The following is a 19,079-nucleotide window of genomic DNA, read 5'->3' as shown; positions in this document are numbered from 1 at the left end:
CTTTAAAGCTCTTTAAAGTAATTTATTGATATGAAAGAGAATTGGTCTCAAAATGAAACATGCTGTTGAAGATTTGGAGTGCAAAGGGGTGTATATCAAATATAAATAAAAGCGCAGACTATTGCCTGCTGTTTGTTCTGATGTAGTGCACCGTTCCCTTGATGTTGTCTTTCATCGCCCCAGGGTCCGACGGCAGCTTGGCCATTTGCACCACGCGCTTGAAGGCCTCCTCCACCCCGTAGCCCGTCGACGCGGAGCAGGGCTGGACGAACCAGCCGCGGTCGGGGCACAGCTTCCTAAGGTTGAACCTGTCGCTGATCTCGGTGACCGTCAGCGCGCCGCTCACGTCCTGCTTGTTGGCGACCAGCACCAGCGGGCGGCCGCGCAGCTGCTCGCTACGCAGCGTGTTCTCCAGTTCGCGGCGCGCCTCGTCCAGGCGCTCCAGGTCCGAGCTGTCCACGACGAACACCACGGCCGCGGCGTCGTGGTGGAAGCTCTTCCAGTGCTCGCGCATCCCCCTCTGGCCGCCCACGTCCCACACGGTGACGGCGATGTTCCTCCGATTCTTCATCGCGTCCATCATCTCCACGTTGAAGCCGATCGTGGGCACCGTGGTGACGCTCCCGTCGTGCTTGAGCTTGTAGAGCAGCGTCGACTTGCCGGCGTTGTCCAGACCCAGCATGACGATTTGGGCTTGCGGTTGTTTGGATCCGAGCAGTCCCATGGTGACTTTTGGAGAAATGGACCGTCGACTCGTTACGGGACAACCGCCCTCCTCTCACTGAGCCCGAGTTGGAAGTGTTTGCAGAAGTTTAATAGTTAAGCCATTAAGTCCGCGCTGTCTATGACACGCAGCTCGCCGATAACGCGTCCTAGCAGGGGCCAAGGTTTATGGCAAATAGATAATTTACCTTATTTATTTACCATTATAAACGGGAGTCATGCAGGCATGTCCTGTGGGCGAGATGTCCATCGGCGTCTCTAATCGTATCACTCTGTTATGAACCATATCCTGTCAAATTCCCCAAATAAGCGCTGCTGCTGAATTGTGTCAGAGGTGAAAACACTATATGGCTCAACTGCTGTTCCACAGATTAATTGTTATATATGAGATCATAAACACAAAGGTCCTTTGATGAAAATAACAAAATCATAAAAGTGTAACAGGAGGTCAGATCATTTTCAGAAGTCAATGCCCTGTGGGCATAGGGCCTAATAGCACAATGGAAGAAAGCTGAAAAATCATTACTATGGTTTTTTAACATCCTATTCTTCACATATTTTTAACAGTTTTAAGTTATGATATCTGTGTCTGCATGGGTTCTCTCCGGGTTCTCTGGCTTCCTCCCGCTGTTCAAATATGTAAGGTGAATTGGAAACTCAAAGTGACTTGTTCAGGGTGTCACCCTGCCTTTGCCCTATGACAGCTGGGAGAGGCTCCAGCAGACCCCTGTAACCCTGAATTCAGAAGTGGGTGTTCAAAATAGATGGATGGACATTGTGATGTCACAATAAAATCATGAAAGCTCAGGCACAATTTGAGTTACTTAGTCTGTAGCACAAAGTGATCTAACTACAAATGTTTTAAAATGCAATTAGTTAATGAGAACATTAAACAGCCACTATTGCAGTAAAAGCTTGTATTTCTTTATTGCATTTGTTCCATTTGCCAAAATATGCAGTCACACAACCATTAGGCTCTTCTGAAACATTGTCTAGATGAATAAAGCAGGAACATTATGTTTGCATAATACAAAGTGTGTACGGTCTTCCTTTTAAGGGCTTATGCTTGTCATGAGAAAGGAGACTGGTTTTGAAAAGGTTACATTTTAACATGCATGTATTACTTTCTATTTTCTTACAGTTTAGCTTCCACCGGAAAAAGTAATAAACAACAACAATCAGCAGCAGCAGCAGTAGCAGCATCCTCATTTGGACTAAATCTATCCCTTACTTCAGTGATTATCAAATATATTTTTTCATATACAGTACATATCATTATTATTGCATATGATTCACTGTGAGGCATATTCTATAATTGAAATTACTGTTTAGAAAAATTTCTCAATTGGGCCTATAATGCTCCACAGTCCAATGCAAACACAGGTTGTTCTTTCTGGTCTTTTTACAAGTCCATTTTTTAAAATAAATAAATAAAATTAAATAAAGGTAATTTCTCAGAATGGTCTTCAAATACTAAGAACATTTTGTCAAAAAATAATGCCATTTTTAGTCATCTAAAATAAGTCATCTGAAAATGATGAAGATTTAAATAATGTATGGTTTCTTAAAAATAAATAAAACTGCTTTCTCAAAATCGTGACTTTGTAGTCTATAATTATTCTGAGATGTTGGAATAATACTTTAATTATTACGTCAAACATGTCAAGGCTGCAAGTCCTTTTCTTTAAAAAATAAATAAATAAATAAATAAATAAACAAATAAAATAAATCTCGTTTTTCTGTGGCGGAAATGCGTCTTCCTTTGGTTTTTAGACCGGCACATTAATGTTAAAGTATGAGATTGAGCGCCCTCCTGTGTGCGGACGCGTTATCTGCTTTCATCGGATTGGCTGAACGGTTGTCAGGACTGTTTACAGGAAACATGGCTTCGCGGTCTGTTGGTGAGCTTCAAGAAATGGAAGGTGAGTTCGTATCTGGAGGTCCTGCCGTGGCATGCCCGAACTTACTGGGTCGACTGGCAACATTTCCGGAGAAACTCGTTCAAATTTCCAGTGAGCCTGAGCCGCCATAAACCCTCCTCGTCAGCAGCCAGACATTCACCGCTGGATGGCTGGCTGGCTGGCTGGCTAGCTAGAGGCTAACAACATTTGTCGCTCCCTGGCGTTGTTTTGTAACGTTGTCCGAGTAATAATAGGTTGATGGCCTCGTCCGGACCCACTCGCTCGGATTGTATGTTTTGTTTAGTTTGAACCGAGCTGCCCATTTTTGTTGATACGTTTGAATCAGTTTCTAGCTAGCCGACGGATTTTTTTTTTTAGCCCATGTGTAGGTACTTCAGAGCGGGTTGACTGGAATGACGCATCTGCTCTCTAATAATCATGTACTGAATGTGCTATAGCTTTACTACGATAACTGCTCGAAGCTGCTAAAGCATCCCACCCACGCTTACATTAAATCCTTCACATTACTTCATCTCACTCCACGGTGGATGAGGTGGAGCAAGGCGTAGTCCATGTTTGTGTCAGTGCAGCATCAACATCTGTCAACGCTAATCAGATAGTTGGTCTGCATGTGCAACTGCGTGCAAGCTTAATCCTTTTTTATTTCTTGCCTGTCGACCACAGTGGACCGAAGGGGTGAGTCTGAGGAATCTGGAGATGATGAGACCAGGAGGAGGAGCATCAACGGCGATGTGGACCCCAGTCAGCCACCTGACACAGGTAAACCCACTTACAGCTACAGCACAGCAGCATTTACACTGCACAGAGGCCCAGTACAGTTTCAGATAAATGGGTTTTGGTTTCAACATCATAAAGCTATTCATGTTGATTCAAATGTCAGCCGGACAAATCTGATATATCAGTGTGACAATACACTTATACTGTGTGAAATGTATACCGTCCTGATCCTCCCCTAAAGTCAAAGAAGAGTCTCCTGTTGACATGGACACCATAACCTTGGATCCAGAGGAAGAGGTAAGAAGACTGTCTTTAATGCCACAGACACCACTAAACCATCACTTTTATCACTACTGTTAAGCTAAACTCTTCTTCTATTGCACCTTCTAACAACCTTGTGTTCTAGGATATTGATCTTGTTCACTGTAGGATTGGAAAGATTGAAGGATTGGAGGTCCTACAAAAGGCCAAGGTAAGTAACCTTCACATTCCAAGCATCTTTCAGTGAGTGTCTCAGTAATGGTTTGGTTTTATATATACATATATTACATATATATATAGTAGGGCTGTGTGATTAATCGATTTTAAATCAAAATCGGAATTTTTAAGTCAAGACGATGTTCACAAGAGGAAAATCGGAAAAGCAGCGCCTCTTGGGTACCGTAGTCCTCCTCCCCCCTCAAGAACTTGTTAACTGGCCACCTTTTTTTCCTCGAATCTGCAGTAGCCATAGCAGGTGTTAAAACCAGGAAATGATTCCGTTTACTGCCCTCGCCACTACCTGTTAGTAAAATATTTTTCCAAAGTCGCGTACAACATGCACTTGCCCCGTTTTTGTATAGCATATTTAACAAGATTTACCCCCCCCAAAAAAATTTTTTTTTTTTAAATAATTCAAAATCGAAAATCAAGTTTTCAGAGAAAAAAAAATCAGGATTTTATTTTTGTCCGTAATCGCCCATATATATATATATATATATATATGTATGTATATATATATATATATATATATATATATATATATATATATATATATATATATATATGTATATATATATATATATGTATGTATATATGTATATATTTTTTATTTTTATTTTTTTAAATATCACTGATTCTGCCATTATAACAAAATGCAGGCAATAATTGCATCTTTTAAGTTTTCTTCTATCTGTCTTGTGTGCAGACACTTTCCTTACGACAGAATCTCATTAAAAAGATCGAGAACCTTGACGGTTTGACTTCTCTGCGGGAACTGGATCTCTACGACAATCAGATCCGCAAGCTGGAGAACCTACACGGCCTCGCAGACTTAGAGTAAGTGTGGTGGGGGAAAATAGGGCTTCTTCCCTTTCATTTTCACGTGTTGACCCCTGATAGCAGAGGTTAATTTGTGCACTGCTCTACTCTCTACGCTTGCGCAATGTGTTTGTCGAAGCATTTGAATGTGACTGACAAAGCCAGATTTATTACAGGCTACTCGATGTGTCCTTCAACCTTCTGAGGAAAGTGGAGGGTTTGGAACGACTGACACGGGTGAAGAAACTGTTTCTGCTTCACAACAAAATCGGCAGCATTGCCAACCTGGAGCACTTCACAGGCCTGGAGATGCTGGAGCTGGGCTCCAATCGCATCCGGGTATGACAGACTCAACAGGATTCCATGGCTGAAGCTAATGTGTTAATACAGGGGGGGAAATCATGCTTCACTATAATAATTTCACATGATTAGGCATTTTTGGACTTTGGCAGCAAACATATGAAGTTATTGTATTTCCTTGTTTTTATTGTGTTTTTGTTTCCCCACAGGTCATAGAGAACCTGGATACACTATCATCTTTGCAAAGTTTGTTTCTTGGAACTAATAAAATCACTAAGTTTCAGAACCTTGATGGTTTGCACAACCTTTCTGTCTTAAGCATTCAGGTATTGTCCCAACAGACCCTTTCTAAAAGCTGAGTACTGACAATTAAAAGGAGGAAAAGCTCATAGATCACATCAGTCATCAACGTCTAATTCACATTTCTTTGCAGAGTAACCGGATCACGAAAATCGAAGGTCTACAGAATCTTCTTAATCTCAAGGAGCTCTATCTAAGCCACAACGGCATTGAGGTCATTGAGGGTTTGGAAAACAATGTAAGTCTTAGAAAGTCCAGCGACCTTGTTCGAAAATACTGTGTGAAAAATGTTCCTTGCATTTTGCTGGCTGTGAAGAATGTACTTACATGCACACAAAGGGGCATGCCAGAACAAGTTTGTTTTGTAAACAAACTTTCTGTTGTTCACAGAAAAAACTTACCACCCTGGACATTGCAGCAAACCGAATAAAGAGAATCGAAAACATCAGTCACCTAACTGACCTGCAGGAGTTCTGGGTAAGGGCCGTATGCAGATAATTCCTTTTTATTCAATTATAGGAATTGGGCTGCACCTTTAGAGTACTCTGACCCCTCTAAGCACTCCACACTTCAGATTTCTGGTCATTCATACATTTTTTGTTTTTTAAGAAAATATTATGGTAGAAAAATTGACTTTTTGACTTAAAGTTGGTTGCAAAAAGACAGAGAGCCACCCAAGACGAAACCAATGCTCTGAAACTGTCGTTGGTCACGTCACTGTGGCATGCCACTTCTGTGTAACCATTCACCGCTATCGTCATTTGCATTATTTATTTAGAATCGTAACTTGTGTTTGTGGGACACCTATTGGAATTATCATATAAATACTGAGAGAGAGAAATTGTTCTGTTAGTGATCAGGCTACTCATGAGGCTTCTGTTGGACAAATGATAGAAAAGTGTTTGTATTCGTTTTATGATCCTCACATCCTCCGCACCCAATATTGTTATCTCATTGGCCTTCTTTGATCTCCACCCAGATGAATGATAATCAGATAGACAACTGGTCGGATCTGGATGAGCTGAAGAACGCTAAGTCTCTGGAGACGGTCTACCTTGAAAGAAACCCGCTACAGAAGGACCCGCAGTACCGGCGAAAGATCATGCTGGCGCTGCCCAGCATTCGCCAGATCGATGCCACCTTCATCCGCTTTTGAGGCGCCAGTGTACAGTTCACCTGCTGGTTTCAGTGTTCGCTGCTCCCGCCCTGCCTGCCCTACCTGCAAAAGAAAAAAAGAAGCATACGTCATTCTGAACACACACCTGCCTCACTGAATTGTGCAGTCACTCCGTTCGCAAACACGTATTCCAACTTTGAACTCACCCACACCTCATTTGACACACGTGTGTGCACTCACTCACTCACGCCATGGTCTTGATTATTAGACTGGATATAGACGGCAGGAAAATTGCACCCACACATCCACAACGGTTTCTTGAGTTGTCCTTTGCTATTTGCTTTCTTGACTGTTTTGCATGTGGTTGACAGAAACAAGGTGCAATGGCATTAGCACCACTTCCGTTGCTTCCGTTGCACTGCAATCACATGAGAAGAGAAAGCATCCAATGTGAGGGAAGGCCAAAATGTCACGAAACGGGCACGCCGTCCCGTCTCTGTACATCCATGGGTGGAGACTGTTTACAATACGATCCATAGTTTTAAAAAAAGGACACTCAGATATCCGCTTTAAAGGGAAATTCCATTGTAGAACAGAATCTCCATATTATCTTTTGTCAGTACTGCCAATCTCCTCATTTGATTCCAACTTGCTTCAGACCTTTGAAGGTGACTCCGGACAGTTACAGAGACATGCATGGACGCCTGCAGATTCAAGTTGGGTCTGGGAAGTTGTCCTTCAAAAGTTAGCATTGTTAAGGTGAACAGTGCTAATCTGAATCAAAGTGTTAATAATAATGGTAATAACAATAACAACGAAATAATAGGATTCATTTTGATGTCCAGCAGCCTTTCTGATCCTTCCTGTAAGTGTTTGACGGCTGTCAGACACTTGTTTCATTTTGTTTGTTTGTTTGTTTTAAGCATGATCTCTGCAGTAAAATAAAACTTGAGAATGTAAAAGTCATCACATCTGTGAAGACTCACAATCATCCATTGTTTTTGTTCAGAATGTGGTCAGGCTTTTCACAGGTTTAGGTTCCATTTGATTCAGCTGAAGAGAGTTGGTGTCGAGTTGGATTATGTGATGAGGAGATTGTTCATTGTTTTCTGAGGTGAATTGACGTCATGCATAAATGTAAGATAAACTGCCAATAGTTTTTTAAACACATTTTTAGTTTTTCTGGCTTGTAAGAAGGGACAGATTTGTAAAGCGGCACGATTTAGTGGACGTGCAAATTAATCCAATATTTAACATGGGTGGCGAGTGCATAGTTGAAATGAAAGGAAAATTTGGCCAAATTTAGCGCAAAAAAATGGACTCAAGTACTTTTTTGGATTTACACTGAGAATGCTATGCTAATTGCAGTCTGTGCAAGGTATTATCCATATCTATCTTACATTACATTATAGAATCTGCTGTACTAATGACAGTGAGCAGACCAAAAACAATGCACTTGTATTTAACTTTTCTTGTAAATTGGCCCCGTTTTCAATGTATTTATTTTAATATTGTAAAGGACATCATGCATGTTTAATAAACTTGGCAAAACTCAACTGAGCAATTAAAGCACTTAATTAAACCTCCATAAGACTACTGGCAAAATGTACAGACATTACATGTAATTCAAGGAAATGATTCTGTAAAAGTTTTTAAATACAGTGACTTGAAGGTTTGCCCACCTGATGTGAAGTACAATGTGGGTATATGATGTGTCATAATATTTTAATCCTTTAATAAGTTTACCTTATTTTGTTTATTGATGCAGTACAACACTTTTTTGTGACATGTTAAATACGATTTTTATCCTAATTGGTCATCGAATGAGCAGCTTGTTGTAGTTTGTTGTTAAGAGATTCTTCAGGTTTGGGACGGGTAGAAGATTATTTTAAACTGAATGTATTATACAAATAAGAATAAAAAAAACTACTATCTCTCATTGTTTTTTTTTAGTTACTTGACATTTTATCTTTAGTCTAGTAACATTTTTTGTTATGATCGCAGCGGGGGGGGGGGGGGGTATCTGTTTTTGTGATTTTTTTTTTTTTTCTATCACAGTCCTATTTTTTATAAGTAAGTTCACAGTTAACACTTTTTTCACTCTACAAAACTCATATGTACGAACTAACTTTTGAAATTTGCACGAGTGAGTCCAGATACTGAATTGTTCCCCTCCTGAGCGTGCCATCCTGCACACACTGCCCTCTCCGGTCCACCTGTAGGCCCTTGTCAAACAACTCAAGCACCACAGAGTTGCAGTGGCAGTGGACCACAGAGCAGGGGGGCAGCATACTTAGTTTGGCATTCTGCACTTGCTTGCCCTCTAGCTGGACATTATCTCTGCTGGGAAGATTTAGACATTGAGTCATGTCAGCGTTTCATTAATGCTGTAGGCCTTGAGCCTGGAGGTGCATCTTACGGGCAAAAGGGATGTGGAGGTCTCCTGGAGCCTATCCTGAGGGCGAAGGCAGGGTGCCACCCTGGACAAGTCACCAGTTCATCACTGGACCACATGGAGACAAACTTATCAGCACTGATGAAGGCCCACAGGCCGCAACACAACAGCTATTTTTTAGTTTGGCCGTGCTTAAGTAAAAGCTTTTTAATCTCAGCCTGTCAGGTTCAAACCTACAAAGTATAAAAGAAACACACAGGAGTCAGTATATCTTTCTAGCGAGGAGAGCAGTGACGGAGGGCAACATCAGTTACTGTCCATCTACCCCACTCTGCCTCCGTTTGCAAGCCTCTTTTTATTACGATTAGGGCGGTTCCTGGTTACATGGGTTGGGTTAGTCTAAGGTTGGATGATGAGACACACGTTAGTATCAAAAAATGTGGTTTCTGCTGTAGAGCTGAGCCTGGCAAAAACAGGTACCGGCTGTGTCCTGTTTTGCTACACCATCTTCTTCTCCCACGTTCCTCTTTTCGTCATCACGAGGAAGACTTGGTATAATTGGCCTCCCAAGTCGAGTGCGCTCAAGCTGTTCCTTGACTCCCTCGCCGCCTTGCACCCAAGTCTTCCATCCGGCCGGCTTTGTTTTTCACCTGTGGAATGTCGGCTCCAAAGCTGTGGCTATTACATTTTATTTGCAGCATTTATAAGTATATCATTTATAAACGTATCGTGAGATAAAATATAAAAGCATCTTTAAGTATATCATGGGATAAAAAATAAAAGCATCTGTATCTTTCTCTAACACAGCCCTACTTTGAATGCCTCAGTTCCAACAAGCAACAAAGACAACCATTCGCACTCACGCTCACACAACTCACGACTTCCCAATTGACCTCACATGCCTGTTTTTGGACTGTGGTAGGAAGCCGGAGAACCCGGAGAGAACCCACGCACACACGGAGAACATGCAAACTCTTTTGTCTCATTTTTTCAAACCTAATGACACACAAGATCACTGTCAACACCTAATAAATACATAACTACGTTTTATGAAGTAAATGAATCAGAATTGAGTCATCTACAGTTTTCCACGTGTAGCTGCATGTGTTTTAAACCAAAAAAAAAAAACTTAAAAGAATGTTCTATTTGACTTTGATCCTTTTAAGACTGTTTCCTCTTTTCAAAAAAACAAAACTAATGCGACGCAATTGGAACCATCTGCAAAATAGATCAACAAGCGTTTTTCGTTTACAAGTAAAATGAACTGGAAGAGCGCATAAAACAGAAACGCGGGAGGATTTAAAACGATCAAACTACGTAACCCACAACCGAAGCGACGCTTTTCCGGTGACGCATGGCGCTCGCGCCGCGTACTCGAAAAGGATGGTATAGCGCATGCGCCACATTTTTGTTGTTGTTTGTGGCGGTAAGATGGCGGCGCACGGAGACTCCTCAGCTCTGGGAGTGAATGGGTTAATACAACAATTCACAGCAATAACAGGTAAAATAGTGTATCATTTTAGGTTTGGCCTACTTGCTAGGTTTCACTTATCCTACAGACATGGTCCCATTGACAAAGCGCCTCCTCGAAAACAAACGGCAAGTCTAGTTCTGGTGCCTCCGCTGTCAGTGCTCTGCAAATGGGGGGAAACCGCTAGTATCAGATAAACTCCAGTGTAAAGACTCTGAAAAGGAAGCGGAGGACAATCGGCGTCCAATAATTTTTTGCCACGGCCAATTTCAAACAGCACGCTGCCTGTGAAGTTGTGGTTTGAGCGTTCCGCAAAGCTAGAACTTATTTCCCCAGAGCTTTCTGCTGTGCGTGCTGTTTGAGAGTGTGGAATGGACGTCGGCTGTCCAGCATTTTGCCTTCTTCGTCGTCGTGTGCCTGGCATCGTTGTCAGTTGGACATCTTTGCTGTGTCTAGGATGTTGAGAACACCACTTGAGTGAACATGTTGTCTGTGTCTAATAATTCGGCCACATCTGCCTCGTGTGCAACGTTTGCCTCGTAGCGAGGGCAAGTGCTTCATTTTTGTGTATTTCAAATGAGAATAGAGAGGATCCAACTCGGGGGCTTCGCCTCGGAGACTTGGAAAGTGAAACGGACATGCGCAGTATATACACAGAAAGCTGTCCGTAGCTAAACGGCGCAACCTGCCCAAAAGACTTCATTTCAGCGTTATATATCGGGTTGTTTCCAGGTTTTGATAGTCATGTCGTTTCATTTTAGCATAAACATTTGGCAGAGCTTCTGTTTTTATTCGCACACATTCGACCAATCATCTGCAAACCCTAAATTAGCATGTGACGCTAACTTAGCAAAGCTACATTGGCACACGCACGCACACGCGCGCGTTCACGCAGTTAAAACATCGACTGCTTGACCTGCTTGTTCTGCGGCCACTTTTCAAGGGTTGCTGTCGAGTTGCCTTTTTATTTTCAAGTTTATTTAGTTAATTGTCTCAAACCCCGTACGTGGGAAGTTTGAGTGTAGCTTCTAACTCTTAAGTGATCAGCAATTTTTGTGATTGCTGTCTAATAGAATGTCTTGTGACTGATTCATTAAATTAAAAGAATAAAGAAACGAACATCAACATTATCTGTAAAGGCGAATAGATTCATTTCAAGCTACCGTTGTGTTGCTCAGTCTTTTGTCAATAAACTAGCAAACTAAACCAAACTCTACCTCATCGGAAAGGCAGGCAATCAACATGAAATAAGTGCTACATTCTTTGTGCAGTAGTACCCAGAAGTCCACAAAGTCCTCTAAATTGATGAACTTTGGAAGTCCGTCCATTGCATTTTTCCCTATGCAAGCTTCATTACAGTGTGCCGATTTTACTCTTTTACTTTTCTCTGTTTTTTTTTTTTTTTTGTAGGGGCGACAGAGAGTGTTGGACAACATATGTTGGAGGCATGCAACAACAACCTGGAGATGGCAGTGACCATGTTCCTGGATGGAGATGGTATGGCACAGGAGCCCAGCACCAGCTCGAGTTCAGCAGCCTCCAGCAGCAGAGCTCCCCCTTCAGAGTAATTTTTTTTTATTATTTTGTTACAATTTGTTACACAATTTTTTTGTTTTGTTTTGTATTGGGTTTTTTGTACTTTTGAATCAATTTAAACAGTGACCCAGAAGTTGGTGTAGAAAAAGAACATCTGTGATACCATGCCACTCCTGTAATTCTGATGTGTTTTCTTGTGTTTCAGTGAAGTGCGAGCACCCATTCCCCAAAAGCAGGACATACTGGTGGAACCAGAACCATTATTTGGAGGTAATCCATTGTCTCCTATGTTATTTTTTCCACTTGCAATTAGATTTGAACTTAAATTGTGGTTTCTGGCTGTGATTGTTGAGTCATCCATGGTTTATGCTTACTAATGTGTTTATCATCGACGTAGTGCCAAAGAGAAGAAGACCTGCACGATCCATATTTGATGGATTCCGGGACTTCCAAACAGAAACAAGTAAATGTTTATATATATACTTAACTTGCCAGTTTCCTTTACTGACATTTGAACACACACAAAAAAAAATCTCTCCTTTACATTTTTTTTTTTTACTTGTTGCTAGCTTCTTTTACTGACTTTTGAACACTGTCTTTCTAGTTCGCCAGGAACAGGAGCTGCGTAACGGTGGCACAGTGGATAAGAAACTGAGCACGCTGGCAGACCTTTTCCGTCCACCCATTGAGCTCATGCACAAAGGCAGCTTTGAGACGGTAACAAGTCACTCACTGGACACTTAACACGCCACTCTTTGATTCTGTTTGTGTGAACTTTGAGTGAAATTTCAGATCATGGTTATGTAGATCACAGGTGGCTAATCAGGTGTGACAGGTCAGAATATTTAATAGCCTGCTTTCTTGGTGCAGTCACGATGCTTTAGTGAGATCAAGTTGTGTTTGGAATGCCACTACTTCTCATGAGGTTGCTATGCACAAATATAGATCATTTTGAATGTATGTATTAACACCAGAAAGATCAAGAAATGAAACGTCTCATACAGTTACTGTACTGTATTTTACATTGCAGGCAAAAGACTGTGGACAACTAGAGAACAAGTGGCTCATGATAAATATACAGAATGTCCAGGACTTTGCGTGCCAGTGTTTAAACAGGGACGTTTGGAGTAATGACGCCGTCAAGACCATCATCAGAGAACACTTTATATTTTGGCAGGTAACGCATCATCATCATCATGCTTCCTCCAGATATTGTGTCCATCTTATGTTTGTAACTTCACATCTGCTCCATTGTTACATCAGAGGAGAACCTAATTTTGTTACTGACGCAAGCAAGTTTGAAACATAATTCACTTGGTGCACAACTGTCCAAAAAGGTGGAAAGATCTTCTGCACCTGCACTCTTTTGATGTCAAAACAGTTTTGCCCAGAAGTCACATCTTCATGTTGGTGGTGTTTATATAGGTGTATTTCAGTTTACTCCAGTTGATTTTATTATGTATGTTGTGTTGACAGGTATATCATGATAGTGAAGAAGGACAAAGATACATCCAGTTCTATAAGCTGAACAAGTTTCCCTATATTTCCATCCTCGATCCCCGCACAGGTATGTCTCCAAGGATTGCTTACAACGCTGTCATCTGCTTTTTGGGCCTATTTTTTTCCAGAACAGCTACATTTAGAGTAGGACTCTGGCCCACGGGCCAACTTTGGCCCGCAGTGTCATTGTACTTGGCCCACGAGGCAATACAAAATCACTACTATAGCTGGCCTGCCACTATTATACAGAGCTAATACTACAGTTTCCAGAATGCTCTGCTGGTATTTTGGAGTGTCAATCAGGACAGGACGTTCATTGAAGGATGTTATTATTAAAAAAGAGTTGTATGATTTCTATTTACATTTCATTTATTTTGACAAATTCGATTTTGTATGTGTGCAATATGAAGTTGTTTTTTGTATAGTATTAAGCTTTGCCTTGTTACATATTCAGGTTAAAGCTTGAAAACTTGTTTGATTCCATATAAAAAGGTTCACTGTTATATCTAAAGGAAGATTTTATTCAATCAATATCAATGTTGGCCTGCGACTGTGTCCAAGTTTTACATTTTAGCCCACTGTATATTTGAGTTTGATCCCCCTGGTGTAGGAGGACATAGCAAAGCTGTTGGGCTTTGAAGTCCTTCTGCACAGGTAGCTTTATCTGCAATTGTTTGTTTCATCAACACAGTGGCTGTTGGTGAATGTCAATTCATGCTCCAGCTACATACATATATATCTGATTTGTGCAGGATAATAAAACCAAGTTATCTGCACTGATTTTCAGTGGTTTTAGTTTTACGAGGCCCTTAAGCAATTTCTTGCGTTTCACACTGTCCTCTTATGTGCAACAACGGAACCAGCAATAGTCAATTGTGTGTAAGTGTAAATGTATGTAGCTTGTTAACCAGCTTGTCTTCTGGTCAGATAAAGGAACATTCAGACCAATGTTATGGCCTATTCCTCTGCTGTTTACTGTGTGCCTACCTGCGTTATTTGATTCATTGACACTAGGACAGAAAATGGTGGAGTGGAACCAGCTAGACGTGGCTTCATTTCTGGAGCAGGCGACGGGTTTCCTGGCGGAGCACGGGCAGCTCGATGGTCCTTCCTGCCCCGCACCCCCAGCCAAACGCGCTCGTTCTGTGGGTCTCTCTCTCTTCTCACGTTGCACCATTCTCACTCACCTCTTTCACAGCATGACTCCTGGAATTTCCACTGTAGAAAAATAAATAATCTGCTGCACTGATATCATCAGGGATTTTTTATCACACATTAAGGATTACACCATTTACCATTTTTGTTAGGATTTTCTTTCCTAATTTAATCGTCTTGTGTTAATAAAAAGACACGAGAGGGCACGTTCAAATTGTTTTTGCCTCTTTCTACAGGGTTTAGCTTATTGCTAATACTTGTGCTTTGTTTCAACCTGTAGATATTTTTTACTGAAACTTCAGTGGTGAAGGGCGAAAATAGTCTGAGGTCACCAGAAGTGTCAGTCACCTTTGTGATATCACAAAGTGCTAATTACCAAGACTGTGTCTTTGCACACACCTCATAAAAAGGCGTAAAGCATTCTCATTTCTGGGGTCATCGTTGTCATTGACAAATTTAATTATTAGAAAGTTTTGGTTAAGAGACATTTCAAATAATGCCACCTTTAGGAATAATTGATTTGCACAGATTTCACAGCTATGGCTTGTTTAAAGAGGCCTTGCACATCTTTCTCACACTGAGTGATTTCCCTTCTGAACTTTCTCATCCTGCATTTTCATTGTAGGAAAGTCTGATTGACGCCAGTGAAGACAGTCAGCTTGAGGCAGCGATCAGGGCCTCGCTACAGGAGACCCACTACGAGTCCTCAAGTGCCCCAGATGTCCCAGATTCACCCAGATCAGATGACGAATCTGATGCGGAGCCCTTCTCTGACAGCGAGGGTCCAATCTCTGTCGATGGCTCTGACGGCGAAGCGCCAGCCTGCCACGAAGAGAAAAGCTCCAGCAGCAAACACTCACCGCTGCCGCTGGCCAGCGCGCCGCAGCAGCGTCTGCAGGCCGACAGTGTGTCCTCCACCCACAGAAAGTCTCCGTACAAAGAAAACAATCACAGTCACAAGAAAGAGGAGAGCAAAAAGAACCATCTGGAGCATCCAGCTCCTCCTCCACGTCCTTCTCGGTCTGAGGCAGATTCTTCAAACCACTGCACCTCGTCATCTGAAAGCCCTGGACCATCGAAGATCATCTGCAGCCAACCAACCAACGCCGACTGTCTTGATGACAACGGTACATTGCAGACAGAACCTATAAAATGTATTTGGGACATCCACTACATTCACTACACTACTGTTTCAGCTAAAACTGACACATCTCTCTGCCTCTTCTTTTGTCCGTCAGAGTTGGGACATGTTCACAGTATTTACAGAGGCTATACGTAAAAGGTCATATTAGGTGTTGAGGTCTTTATCAAGCCAGTTTTGCACCTGAATAATATGAAAGCTCAAGAATGAATAATTATGACATGATAGTTCAGGTTCTCGACCATAGAAAATGTTGAGGTCTGATCATGTCATTAACAAGAATTAATTGATATTTTCCAAATAAATAACTACAATTCAGTGTTTAAAAAAATTAATGAAGCGTTTTAACATATGCAATGTTTTCACTCAGACTTTGTTGTTTTGAGGAGCCTTTTAAAACAAATATCTTGCTTCTTGACTAAACCATTCTAAACTGTTCTGTTTTTTCCCCCCTACGCAAGGTCCCAAAGCCAGGTTGATGCTCCGGTATCCAGATGGTCAGAGAGAACAAATTTCGTTGTCTTCTAAAGATAAACTTCTGGTGAGCAGCCATTAGGAGAACATTGTTAGGACGCTGGAGGGAAGGATTTGTTGGGGTTTCATATGTTTTGAAAATGTAATTGTGGCCTCGATCCTTTAATTTTGTTTCTGTCAAGGACTTAGGATGCCTATTTTGGTGAACTTTAAGAAAGAAAAAAAAAAAGAGAGAAAAATCAGCACGTGCTGTTGCAGTTTGAACACTAATTGTTGATTCTGTCTTCCTAACCTCCAGACACTGGTCAGACACGTGCAGTCCAAAGGATACCCTAACGAACGCTTCGAACTTGTCACCAACTTTCCCAGAAGAAAGCTTGCCCACTTGGATTATGACATCACACTGCAGGAGGCGGGGCTTTGTCCACAGGAGACTGTATTTGTACAGGAGAGGAACTAACTCTCGGGAGACGCGCTCACTCTAGTTTGTATCTCTGATAGACCTCACTCACTCTCTCATAATTGGCCAGGGAGGACGCCACCGGCTTTGATACCATAACATTCTCTTATCCTGGATTTCGGCCACCCCTCCGTTTTTACCAAGACTTTTATTCGACGGACAACCTTCCCTGCCACTCGACTAGTCTAAGTACTCATAAATTGACAACCTAAGCCGTTTGTAGTATTCTACAAAGGAAAAGCCAGCTCTTGAATCATTTTAATGTGGTCTATTCTTTTCTGATGAAAACTTCAGAGCACAGTCACACCATGAGAAGAATTCAAACATCTTTTAACTTCTATTGAAATAAAGTGCAGAGCAGTGATTTGTGAGGAGGCACCGGGGACTTGTACAGAGGTGATGATGCAGAGACGATGTTAAATGTCAGAGTTTATTTTCTAGATCTTCTTGTTATTTTCTGTACCTGTGGACAGGCAAAGGGAGGCTCATTCTTGTTCATTTGACCAAATGTTGGTCTCTCGTATACTTTTTTTTTCCTTAAAAAAATGGAAATAATGGTAAGGGACGGGCAGTGAAAGACGAAGGGCCAGAAGTGTCCTGAAAATGTGTTGGATACACATCCGAGTGGGTTTGGGTTGATCTGCACATTTTTACTGATGTTTCTATTTGACAATTAGAGAGCGGTCAGTTGTTTTCCTCAAATTCAGCTTTTGATACGGAAGGGAATGAATGGAGAGTGGTGCATTTCATCAGTCGGACCTACACTGTACAGAAATTATTTAGAGAGACTGACATTTAGCTGTAGTTATTGTTTCATTCCTTTTTTATATGCTGCCAAGAAAAGATGCTGATGTTAAAATATAACAACCAAAAAAGTCTCGTTCTATTTGATCTTTTTTTTTTTTATATGTATGTATTTACTTGGTCATCCATCTCCATTTTACCTATGATGGGATGAGGGGAAAAGGTTTTTGCTTTTTTTTTTATACAACAGTCAGGATTAAAGCCAAAAAGAATGTTGCCAACTGCCGAAAACGAGCCTCACCCGCTTGCAAAACAAAATGATATAAATCATCACGCAGACATTTTAACATTATATAGGGAAGACTTCTTTCGATCCGCACCAACTGTATCAGGCGTTGACATCAAGGCCTTTTTGCTAAATTTATATTTCATTGGTCTTTCTTTCCCGTCAGCACGCTCACGCTTCAGTGTCTAATGGGTCAAGACTGCCAGTGCTACTTAAATTCATGACATCTGTTTAAGAGTTGGAGAATTGTTGATTTTAGCAGCAATTTTTGAGAAAGGTGGATCTGAATAATGTAATCATTACTGCCAGCTGGTGGCAGTAATGTGTCTCAAAAGATCTTTCCAATAAATTCAATTAACAAACAAACAAAAAAATTACCAGGCAACAGCTCAGACGATTACTATCTGACCATGTCTTGTTTAATTATAATGGTTCATTGATTCGTAGGTTTATTCAAAGGCATTTTTAATTGTGCACATAGCTTGTAGATGAGCTCCAGCTCTAGTCCAGAACTGTTAACAAGTAATTTACTGCAATGAATACTGTACTTTATCTTAATTAGAGGAAAGGCTCACTAGGGGGGGGGGGGTTAATTTCCTCCGTTCTCAATCAACAGCCATCCGTGATCCGTGACACATTTTCTTTCCACGCTAAACCCACAAGTGGAAGAACCAGTGATGCCTTGTCGACTTTCTTGTCCCAGAGGGACTTGACACGTGCTTCATGTGTATTCCTTCTTCTTTAATGCAGGCCCCCCATCTGATACACGTAACTGTGTCTGCCCAGGGCAACGGTCAGAGTTGAAGGAAATGGACTCACAGCTGTGCAAACAGCCGAGGACGCGGCACTGTTCCCGAGTTCTCGCTGTTGCACACATTCCTTCACTGTCTGTTAAATGGAGTCATGGGCAAGAAGAAGGCAGGGCAAAAATTTAGCACTGAACTCTTTCACTCCCCTGCCGGGATATCAGGGGGGTTTGGAGGGGCTGTACTGTATGTGCTCAATCAATGGTGATTCAACTCCAAATGTGCAAAGACAAAGGTCAAATTCTCCGTTTTGAACTGGGGCACAGACTGCATTGTGTACTGATTTTGCAGAGCAGTACAACAGTTTTAATCAAAGTGATGAACAACTCAATGCAGCCGATAAAAACAACCAAGAAATTCATGATTATCGCGGGCCCTGTGCTGGTGTTCGACGTTGGATTGTTTATTTTGCACCTTGCATAAGAAGGGTGTTGACCTCTCATTTCGACACATTCTCCAAGGAAAAGTCAATGAAGGTTAATGTGTGATGGCCGTGTGATGTCGGGGAGTTTGAAGAGACACTGATTTATGTTATTACACAAAGTTCAGGTTTTGGGTCACAAGACGTGCAGCTCAGGAGCCCTGAGCAGTCATGAAACATGATGCTGAGTTACTGTGGTTACTTGATGATTTCAGGGTTTCAATCCATTATACACCCATACTAATTACACACATTTTTCATCTGCATTCCAGATTCCTGTAGCACAATCCTACAAGATTAATTCTGGGAAAA

General features: G+C 41.6%; 3 protein-coding genes across 4 annotated transcripts; 2 read left to right on the top strand and 1 right to left on the bottom strand.

Moving 5' to 3' along the window:
• Nucleotides 1-1,322, bottom strand: arl14 (ADP-ribosylation factor-like 14). Its single transcript, XM_076021326.1, has one exon. The coding sequence runs from the start codon at nucleotides 722-724 to the stop codon at nucleotides 119-121; it is 606 nt and encodes a 201-aa protein (XP_075877441.1). The 5' UTR covers nucleotides 725-1,322; the 3' UTR covers nucleotides 1-118.
• Nucleotides 1,323-2,516: 1,194 nt separating this feature from the next.
• Nucleotides 2,517-7,344, top strand: ppp1r7 (protein phosphatase 1, regulatory (inhibitor) subunit 7). 2 transcript variants are annotated; one of them, XM_076021325.1, is made up of 10 exons: nucleotides 2,517-2,645; nucleotides 3,309-3,404; nucleotides 3,604-3,659; nucleotides 3,769-3,834; nucleotides 4,549-4,679; nucleotides 4,838-5,000; nucleotides 5,171-5,287; nucleotides 5,395-5,499; nucleotides 5,652-5,738; nucleotides 6,241-7,344. In XM_076021325.1, exons 1-10 carry the CDS (start codon nucleotides 2,519-2,521, stop codon nucleotides 6,415-6,417), a joined length of 1,125 nt encoding a protein of 374 aa, XP_075877440.1. In that variant the 5' UTR covers nucleotides 2,517-2,518; the 3' UTR covers nucleotides 6,418-7,344. The 2 variants fall into 2 exon arrangements, with proteins under 2 accessions (XP_075877440.1, XP_075877438.1); XM_076021323.1 differs by having other exon boundaries at nucleotides 2,591-2,735.
• Nucleotides 7,345-10,080: 2,736 nt separating this feature from the next.
• ubxn7 (UBX domain protein 7) lies at nucleotides 10,081-17,601 on the top strand. The gene is made up of 11 exons (XM_076021362.1): nucleotides 10,081-10,274; nucleotides 11,655-11,808; nucleotides 11,986-12,050; nucleotides 12,178-12,243; nucleotides 12,385-12,497; nucleotides 12,811-12,957; nucleotides 13,257-13,347; nucleotides 14,295-14,425; nucleotides 15,061-15,562; nucleotides 16,038-16,117; nucleotides 16,349-17,601. Exons 1-11 carry the CDS (start codon nucleotides 10,169-10,171, stop codon nucleotides 16,508-16,510), a joined length of 1,617 nt encoding a protein of 538 aa, XP_075877477.1. The 5' UTR covers nucleotides 10,081-10,168; the 3' UTR covers nucleotides 16,511-17,601.
• Nucleotides 17,602-19,079: the final 1,478 nt, after the last annotated feature.

This window comes from Nelusetta ayraudi, unplaced genomic scaffold, assembly GCF_046127955.1.
Source record: "Nelusetta ayraudi isolate G7.1 ecotype Tasmania unplaced genomic scaffold, CSIRO-AGI_Nayr_v1 ptg000011l, whole genome shotgun sequence".
NCBI lineage: Eukaryota > Metazoa > Chordata > Actinopteri > Tetraodontiformes > Monacanthidae > Nelusetta > Nelusetta ayraudi.
The sequence above is the reverse complement of the archived record's forward strand: the minus strand, read 5'-3'. Positions and strand labels throughout refer to the sequence as shown.

What these genes read in the sequence shown, in the direction of transcription:
- arl14 (XM_076021326.1), bottom strand. Translation starts at nt 724, where the DNA reads ATGGGACTGCTCGGATCCAAACAACCGCAAGCCCAAATCGTCATGCTG.
- ppp1r7 (XM_076021323.1), top strand. Translation starts at nt 2,606, where the DNA reads ATGGCTTCGCGGTCTGTTGGTGAGCTTCAAGAAATGGAAGGTGAGTTC. An exon ending in AGGTCCTACAAAAGGCCAAG is followed by an intron (nt 3,835 to 4,548) that starts GTAAGTAACCTT and finishes TCTTGTGTGCAG; the next exon opens with ACACTTTCCTTACGACAGAA. An exon ending in TGGGCTCCAATCGCATCCGG is followed by an intron (nt 5,001 to 5,170) that starts GTATGACAGACT and finishes GTTTCCCCACAG; the next exon opens with GTCATAGAGAACCTGGATAC.
- ubxn7 (XM_076021362.1), top strand. Translation starts at nt 10,169, where the DNA reads ATGCGCCACATTTTTGTTGTTGTTTGTGGCGGTAAGATGGCGGCGCAC. An exon ending in AACACTTTATATTTTGGCAG is followed by an intron (nt 12,958 to 13,256) that starts GTAACGCATCAT and finishes TTGTGTTGACAG; the next exon opens with GTATATCATGATAGTGAAGA. An exon ending in CAGCCAAACGCGCTCGTTCT is followed by an intron (nt 14,426 to 15,060) that starts GTGGGTCTCTCT and finishes TTTTCATTGTAG; the next exon opens with GAAAGTCTGATTGACGCCAG.